The 9,432-nt window shown below is 43.0% G+C and overlaps 1 protein-coding gene across 2 annotated transcripts in view; it reads right to left on the bottom strand.

Moving 5' to 3' along the window:
• Window positions 1–1,098: 1,098 nt before the first annotated feature.
• The window catches only part of rnf130 (ring finger protein 130), a 32,540-nt gene continuing 24,206 nt past the window's right edge, over window positions 1,099–9,432 (bottom strand). Inside the window, exons 6-9 of one of the 2 annotated variants that reach the window (XM_046849640.1) lie at window positions 8,859–8,955; window positions 7,952–8,174; window positions 7,045–7,141; window positions 6,697–6,888 (exon numbers count right to left, since the gene is read on the bottom strand). In XM_046849640.1, coding sequence (XP_046705596.1) covers window positions 6,873–6,888; window positions 7,045–7,141; window positions 7,952–8,174; window positions 8,859–8,955 — 433 coding nt within the window. In that variant the 3' untranslated portion in view covers window positions 6,697–6,872. Of the gene's footprint in view, window positions 2,335–6,696; window positions 6,889–7,044; window positions 7,142–7,951; window positions 8,175–8,858; window positions 8,956–9,432 lie in introns of those variants that run through there. The other variant, XM_046849641.1, reaches the window with a different exon arrangement.

Here is a 9,432-nt window from a genome sequence, read left to right as displayed (position 1 = left end):
CACCATTATTACATCATCACCATCATTACATCATAATCATCACCATTATCATTACCATCATCATTACCATCATCATCATCACCATCATCATTACCATCATCATCATCATTACCATCATCACCATTATTACATCATCACCATCATTACATCATAATCATCACCATCATTACATCATAATCATCACCATCATCATCATCATTACCATCATCACCATCATCACCATTATTACATCATCACCATCATTACATCATCACCATCATTACATCATAATCATCACCATTGTCATTACCATCATCATCACCATTAACATCATCATCATCATCATCACCATCATTACCATCATCATCATCATCACCATCACCATCATTACATCATAATCATCATCATCATCTTTACCATCATCACCATCATCATCATCATCATAATCATCACCATTACCATCATCCTCATCCCCATCATCATCATCACATCATAATCATCATTACCATCATCATCACATCATAATCATCATCATTACCATCATCATCATCATCATCACATCATAATCATCATTACCATCATCATCATCATCACATCATAATCATCATTACCATCATCATCATCATCTTCATCTAATCATCATCATCATCATCACATCATAATCATCATCATCATCACAGAGCTCCAGTCAGGATCATCTCTCATGTTCATTCCCTGAAATAAAATAATAAAATCACAGAGAAATTAAAATTTTCACTTTCAGATGCAAAAAAAAAAAAAAACAGAAAGAGACAGGAGATGAACTGCCACACACACACACACACACACAGACGCACACACACACACGCACACACACACACGCACACACACACACACACACACACAGACGCACACACACACACACACACACGCACACACACACACAGACGCACACGCACACGCACACACAGACACACGCACACACACACACACGCACACACACACACACACACACACGCAGTGCTATGAGGTCACTGAGAGATATATAAGTATAAATGAATGTGTATATATGTGAATACTGGAGATATATTATGGATATATTGTGTATATATATGGATTAGTACTGAGGCGTACCAGGCGTGGTGTTAGTACACGTTTATACACTGCTTATAGACGGAAGTAACGCTGAATCATCTGGAGTTTGTGGCTGTGGTTTGAAGCTACATCGAGCTCATAAAGAGGAAGAGGTTCAGGAGATTCCGGCTCTGTCCCAAACGCTAATGTTCCTCACATCCTCTGCTTCACTAATCCTCATCATGTTTCAAAACTTTCTCACAACTGCTCTGTGAAACTGATTTGTGGGCGGAGCAATGCAGTACAAGCCCTGCAAATACTTTGTGATGTCATAATTTAAGCCCCACCCATCCACCAAACACCTCATATGCAAATAAAGAGAGGAAGATGATGATGGAATCTTCAGGAACCTGTGTGCTACGTTAGCCATCAAGGGTAAAATTAGCAAACGCAGGATGGAGAATTGAAATGATTAGCAAGAGTGTTAGCATAATTCTAAACAGATTCATTTTAGTAGCTTCCTCCTCCATGTAAGATAAGGTTTACATAACGCTCTTTCTAGCATTGCTAACACACTGTGATCGGTTATTAAACTCTTGATGGGTGACTTCATAAAGCATTTTCAGAGATTTCTTCAGAATTCATTATAATTCATCCAACAGAGTTTATAGACGTGTTATGGAGCTTATTTTGTGACATCACCACCATACATAGTTTCACCCCCAAATCAGTTTTTAACCAAGTTTCTCTTTTCATTGACAAAAAAAGACAATATTTTTTGGTTTTGCTAGCTGGCTAATCTATGAGTTTTAGTGCTTGCTAGCTTGCTGATGATTTGTAACTAGTTGCTGTTTCATACTCAGCCAATTAGCTAGTAGACTATTAACTAATTGTGCTGTTCTCATTGCTAGCGGCTCAGTGAGAACATTTCTACAGAACCCTAGCATTTGGGACTTGACCCGGTAAATCTTTCCACAAAGGGTCAAAGGTCATCCACCAGTCACGATTGTCCCGCGAAACTCCATCATGGAGCTAAAGACAGTGTTCAGATGACAAACACGGACCGAGTTCATCCGCAACAGAGACAAATAAAACCGACTCTCTGTAAAGCGAGAGTCCTCGAAGTCACATCTGTCCCCAGGGGTTTGGGCAAGCAGGGCACAGGGGTCAAAGGTCACCATGAGGCATGACCTCAGGATTTATTCTCGTCATACATGTCCAAAGACGTCTGAATATCTGGCAGCTCCATCTCACACACCACGCTGCGTGGAGATCCCGAGTTCCGGCCGAAAAAATGACCACCTGCAGAGAAAAGACACAAAAAAGGTTCAAGTTTGTAGTAAAAATGTAAATAGAGATAAAAAAACAATAAAATCCAGAGACAAAACTATAGAACTGAAACTGAAATATGTTTAGAGTGTCAGTGTGCAGGTTGTGTATCAGTACTGATCTACTGTCCTCTAAATAACAACATACACACATTACTGTCTAAATAACTGTAACTAAAGTGAGTGCACCCTCAGTGAACGTGTCAAACTGTGTGTAAAGTGTGAAGATTGTGTGGAGCACATCGTTCTCCAGCGCTGCTTTACTCCTCCTGGGTGTGGAACTCAGAGCTGCACAGGTTGTTGCTGGGATCCATAATCACATCACAGAGCTGCTGGATGTGAGACACATGGAGCTTCTCCACGTTCTGCTTGAGGCTCACAGGTGATCAATAGGGTTCAGGTCTGGAGACGTGCTTGGTAAGGCCTCAGTAAGGCAGTTTTCATCTTGTCGGCGTGTTTGGTGTCGTTATTATGTTGGAGTTTCTGAAGGGAGGAAAATCATCTGAGCCAAACAAGTTTATCTTCGTCTCATCAGACCACAGGACATAGTTCCAGTAATTCATGTTCTTGGACAGGTTTTCTTCAGCAAACTGTTTGTGGGTTTTCTTGTGAGCCGCTTCAGAAGAGGTTCCTTCTGAGCACTGATGAGTGAATCTTCTGCTTCTGCAACCTCTAAATCAATGCTGTAGCACTCATGCGTATGTTTTTTGAAGCAGCTTCTGCACCTGATGCTCAGCACAAGGACTCGACTTCTCTGATGGACCCTTGTGAGGTCTGTTAAGAGTGGACCCCGTGTTGGAGAACCTCTGTATGACCCTGAACACTGTACTGTAACTCAGTTTCAGGGTGATACTGATCTTCTTACAGCCTCAGCATCTTTGTGGAGAGAAACAATCCTAATTCTCACATTCTCAGAGTCTTTACCATGAGGTCCATGTAGAACATCTAGTGATCAGTGTGAGAATCGACTCGAAACAGCAGATTGATAACTGCTCTAATAACAGATACACACATTTATATGGTTTTGACAAGCAGACAAGAACATGAACATGATGAATAGAACATGTGGCTTTGCGTGTTCACACTTTTGTTGCCAGATATTTAGACAGTCATGGCTGTAAGTTGAGTCATTTTCAGAGGACAGTAAATCTGGTGTCTATTCTCCTTTAAAAAAAATACTAAAATCTGAGGGGTGTACTAACTTTTACACCATACTGTATTAAATAAATGTAGAATTATCAGTAAAATAAACAAAATAAAAATGTAATGCAATAAACTAACTATAAACTGTAATAGTCACAAATTTGCCAAAGTGAATGATATTTATACATTAAATTCTACATGTTTTAGTGAAAAGGCGGGGCCAGAGCACTTCCTGGATTAACCTGAGTGGGCGGGGCTTACACCTGCATTTACTCACATTATAGAGGAAATAAAGAATTATTAATAAAAAAATTAAAGTTTTAGTTTCACAGAAAATGTAAAAATCCATAAAAATTCACAAAAGATAAAAAACGATTTATTCCCAAATAATTCACTTTAAAAAGTAAATAATGAGAGTAAGACGTGAGTCTGAGATGCTGTAGTTCAGTGCTTTCAGTTTTTCTTTTACTCCATAAAACCAAAGAAACAAATTCATTCATAAAACCTTTATTCAAAAGTACAAAATCAGTTTTACAAAACATGTGAATAAGGAGAGATAAAGTGTGTGTGTGTGTGTGTGTGTGTGTGTGTGTGTGTGTGAGAAAAAAAATATTTAAAAAGCAGATAAATTGTAAATAAAGAAGTGACAGTCTCTCTCTCTTTCTCTATCCCCCCCCTCTCTCTCCCTTTCTATCTCTCTCTCCTCTCTCTCTGCCCCTCTCTCCTCTCCCTTTCTATCTCCCCCTCTCTATCTCCCCCTCTCTCTCTCCTCCCCTCTATCTCCCCCTCTCTCTCTCCCTCTCCCTTTCTATCTCCCCTCTCTATCTCCCCCTCTCTCTCTCTCTCCCTCCCCTCTCTATCTCCCCCTCTCTCTCTCTCTCCCCCTCTCTCTCTATCTCCCCCTCTCTCTCTCTCCCTCCCCTCTATCTCCCCCTCTCTCTCTCTCCTTTCTATCTCCCCCTCTCTATCTCCCCCTCTCTCTCTCTCCTCCCCTCTCTCTATCTCCCCCTCTCTCTCTCTCTCTCCTCCCCCTTTCTCTATCTCCCCCTCTCTCTCCTCTCCCCTCTCTCTCCCCTCTCTCCTCTCTCTCTCTCCCCCTCTCTCTCCCCCTCTCTCTCCCTCTCTCTAAAAAGTGTATAATTAAAGCCGTTTCCAGAGCGATGTTTAATCCTGTGTGTTTCAGAGGGAAATTCATTTCTATTTCAGATAAACGACTCCAGTGACCTCAATTCTGATCAGATCTTATAAACAATCTTCCATTACTGTTTAACCATTTTAATATTACTGGGTGTGTGGAGATGTGTGGAGCACTGTGTGGAGATGTGTGGAGCACTGTGTGGAGATGTGTGGAGCACTGTGTGGAGATGTGTGGAGCACTGTGTGGAGATGTGTGGAGATGTGTGGAACGCTGTGTGGAGATGTGTGGAACAGTGTGTGGAGATGTGGAGCACTGTGTGGAGATGTGTGTGGAACGCTGTGGAGATGTGGAACGCTGTGTGGAGATGTGTGGAACAGTGTGTGGAGATGTGTGGAGCACTGTGTGGAGATGTGTGTGGAACGCTGTGTGGAGATGTGTGGAGATGTGTGGAACGCTGTGTGGAGATGTGTGGAGCACTGTGTGGAGATGTGTGTGGAACGCTGTGTGGAGATGTGTGGAGATGTGTGGAACGCTGTGTGGAGATGTGTGAACAGTGTGGAGATGTGGAGCACTGTGTGGAGATGTGGAACACTGTGTGGAGATGTGTGGAGCACTGTGTGGAGATGTGTGGAGATGTGTGGAACGCTGTGTGGAGATGTGTGGAACAGTGTGTGGAGATGTGTGGAGCACTGTGTGGAGATGTGTGGAGCACTGTGTGGAGATGTGTGGAACACTGTGTGGAGATGTGGAGCACTGTGTGGAGATGTGTGAGATGTGTGGAGATGTGTGGAACGCTGTGTGGAACACTGTGTGAGATGTGGAGCACTGTGTGGAGATGTGTGGAACAGTGTGTGGAGATGTGTGGCGCTGTGTGGAGATGTGTGGAACAGTGTGTGGAGATGTGTGGAGATGTGGAACACTGTGTGGAGATGTGTGGAACGCTGTGTGGAGATGTGTGGAGCACTGTGTGGAGATGTGTGGAGCACTGTGTGGAGATGTGTGGAACAGTGTGTGGAGATGTGTGGAACAGTGTGTGGAGATGTGTGGAACAGTGTGTGGAGATGTGTGGAGATGTGTAGAACACTGTGTGGAGATGTGTGGAACGCTGTGTGGAGATGTGTGGAACGCTGTGTGGAGATGTGTGGAGCGCTGTGTGGAGATGTGTGGAACGCTGTGTGGAGATGTGTGGAGCACTGTGTGGAGATGTGTGGAACAGTGTGGAGATGTGTGGAACACTGTGTGGAGATGTGTGAACACTGTGTGGAGATGTGTGGAACGCTGTGGAGATGTGTGGCGCTGTGTGGAGATGTGTGGCGCTGTGTGGAGATCTGTGGAGCGCTGTGTGGAGATGTGAGCACTGTGTGGAGATGTGTGGAACACTGTGTGGAGCACTGTGTGGAGATGTGTGGAACACTGTGTGGAGATGTGGAACACTGTGTGGAGCACTGTGTGGAGATGTGTGGAACACTGTGTGGAGATGTGTGGAACACTGTGTGGAGATGTGTGGAACAGTGTGTGGAGATGTGTGGAGATGTGTGGAGATGTGTGGAACACTGTGTGGAGATGTGTGAACACTGTGTGGAGCACTGTGTGGAGATGTGTGGAACACTGTGTGAGCACTGTGTGGAGATGTGTGGAACACTGTGTGGAGATGTGTGGAACACTGTGTGGAGATGTGGAACAGTGTGTGGAGATGTGTGGAGATGTGTGGAGATGTGTGGAGATGTGTGGAACACTGTGTGGAGATGTGTGGAACACTGTGTGGAGCACTGTGTGGAGATGTGTGGAACACTGTGTGGAGCACTGTGTGGAGATGTGTGGAACACTGTGTGGAGATGTGTGGAACACTGTGTGGAGATGTGTGGAACACTGTGTGGAACACTAATTATTAGAAGTTCACGTGTTTATAATTTTTAAATTATTATTATTATTATTTTGTAACGTTATTTTGTGCTGTATACTGCACGCTTTACACCGCACTGAGACGGAGACGGAGACGGAGACTATCAGGGTACAAAAATAAATACAAAAATAAAAAACGACGTTTGTTGTAAATCAGTTGAATAAAACTTTAATGATGTCTTTGAAAAGACAAATAAAACGTGAAAATGAAACAGGAGTATAAAGAATAAAACCGATATAAGACACGGCGTCTCAGGAGAAGAAACAGATATAAAAACATCAATTCTGATTATGTCAAATGGAAATATTATGTAAAATGACGTCCATCTTCACGCCGTGTCTAATCTGAAACACAGAAAACCCCAATGTTTTAATATTCTAAAGTAATATTCATAAATCATACAACATTAAACTCTACATAAATAAAGACATCAGAACTCATTTCTTTATTAGATCTTCAGGATGATAATAATCAGAAGATGTTGAAGATGAAGTACTCACGCTGAGGACTCGGAGCTGCTGCCGGTGGCTCGGATGATCATGTAGCACAGCGTTAAAACACTGAGGACGGCGAAGCTGCCCACAATAAACCACTCTTCTGTTAACAGAGTAAAAGGAGGCGGGGTCACTTTCAGAAGTGGGCGGAGTCTTGAGAGGCGAAAGGGTCCATTGAAGCAGAAGTGAAGAGAGAAGAAAAAGCAGGAGAAGCGCAGGAAGGAGAGAGCGAGTGAAGAGATTCACACGGCTGGAGAGAGAAACAGTCCACCAATCACAACCCTCCTCCAACAGCCAATAAGAACGAACGGTTATCTCACTATGTGCCACGCCTCCAAAGTGGGATATAAGGGACAACAGCGGAGTGAAGGGACTTTAGTAAAAACTTCTGTTGTTCTCACAAAACGCACAATTTATGTAACCAAGCATCAGCCAATCAGAGAGTCTGAAAATACATTTTTAACATCAAGCCCCGCCCACAAACTACAAGAACTCCAGATTAGATCTGAGTTTACGTCCTTCTAAAGTGTTTACATGTTTTTACGCAGTCAGACGTACAAACTCCGCCTCCTGAACTACGACTGGCGAAAGTTTTCACTCGCAGGAAACGTGTCGATGTGATATCTCTGAAATTCGGTCACGTGACCACAGAGATGGTTGCCATAGAAACCGGTGAAACTGGAGTACCGATGGTGATGTAGGTTATAAAGAGCAGAGGGAGCTGAAGGAGAGAGAGAAAAGCAGAGAAACCTAGCACTGCATGCTGTGTGTGTGTGTGTGTGTGTGTGTGAGCGAGAGGAAAAAAAGTAAAGATATGAAAATCTGCTGATCATCAGGGAGGAGATCTGACCATCACTTATTATTATTATTATGATGATGATGATGAAGGAAGTAGGAATGAAGTGTCTCTTACTGGTGACGGCGATGTTGATCTCCCCGGTGCGGTGTGTGTGCGTGTGTGTGTGTGAGAGCTCTGACTCGGACAGTAGTTGGGATGAGCCGGAGCGTGTGAGCGGCTCCACGCTGACGCTCGTCTCAGACGACACGTCCATAAGCGCCACCCGCTGGCTGGAGGAGTGAGTGCGTGTCATCCGCTCCATATCGAATGCTACATTATCTACACACTGCAGGTTGGGCTAGAACACACACACACACACACACACACACACACACACACACACACACACACACACACACACACACACACACACACACACACACACACACACACACACACACACACACACAAACACAGTTATTTTATTGGATAGGTGCCACTCTTCAAATATTTTCCTTTATGAGCAAAAACAAAAAACACAACAGGAATATCTCTCAGGCGCAGTAATTCATTTCAACAAATTTCAAAAGAGTGAAAAAATAATAATCATACACACACGTGGTGTATCTCAGAACTAAATAAACATCCATAATTATATTGTTTGTTGCTTTTTTTTGTAAAGAAATGAATAAAATCCACTCCATAAAATCGCACGATGAAGAAGATAATTATACAATATGTAAATCATCTATTGTTGTAAAGCCTGAAACAGCAGAGTAAAATATACCACTCTCTTTTAGATCTTTATAATTACTGTGGTCTTCAGTTCATCAGATTCTGAAACACAAAACTGATTCTGCAGAAAATATTTTTTTATTCTCAAAGTGCCCACTGGAGGGCAGTAGAGTTTAATAGTTTGGGACAGGAGTCACACCCTGAAAATAACCTCAACACTACAGCTTTAATCACATAGTGTGTGTGTGTGTGTGTGTGTGTGTGTGTGTGTGTGTGTGTGTGTGTGTGTGTGTGTGTGCGAGCTCACCATTATGCCCAGAGCTTTGAGGATGTTGAGTTTACACATGGGGCAGGTACAGTGTTCGTTTAGCCATGGATCCACACACATCTTATGGAAAACATGTCTAAAGAACAGAAAAGACAAAAGAAAATGGTAATTTCTGTTCTCCTGAAATCTATAAGCCCCTCCTCCTATCATTCTGAGATCTAGAAGCTCCTCCTCTTATCATTTTAAGATTTAGAAGCTCCTCATCTGGACATTCTGAGATTTATAAGCTCCTCCTCCAAACATCAAGAGATCTACAAGCCCCTCCTCTTGATATTCTGAGATCTACAACCTTCTTGAACAGAAGCGTTTTGTGCATGGATATTGTCTGCTCTGGGTTTAATCTGGTTGTTCCATCTCAGGCACTCGAGTGCTGTATAATTCCATATGCAACTGGATCTGTGATGTTTTAAGCAGCAGGTCTCCGTCTGTAAATAAAGGAGATGTTTCCTCATCATAACTCACACTAAGCACTGACTCACCACAGAGTCCATTACTGCTCTCTCTCTCTCTCCTCACAGGACCTCAGAGCTCTGACCACATTATTAAACATCAC

This window comes from Silurus meridionalis, chromosome 5, assembly GCF_014805685.1.
Source record: "Silurus meridionalis isolate SWU-2019-XX chromosome 5, ASM1480568v1, whole genome shotgun sequence".
Taxonomy (NCBI): Eukaryota; Metazoa; Chordata; class Actinopteri; order Siluriformes; family Siluridae; genus Silurus; species Silurus meridionalis.
Note: the sequence above shows the minus strand (reverse complement) of the source record. Positions and strands in the feature narration are given on the sequence as shown.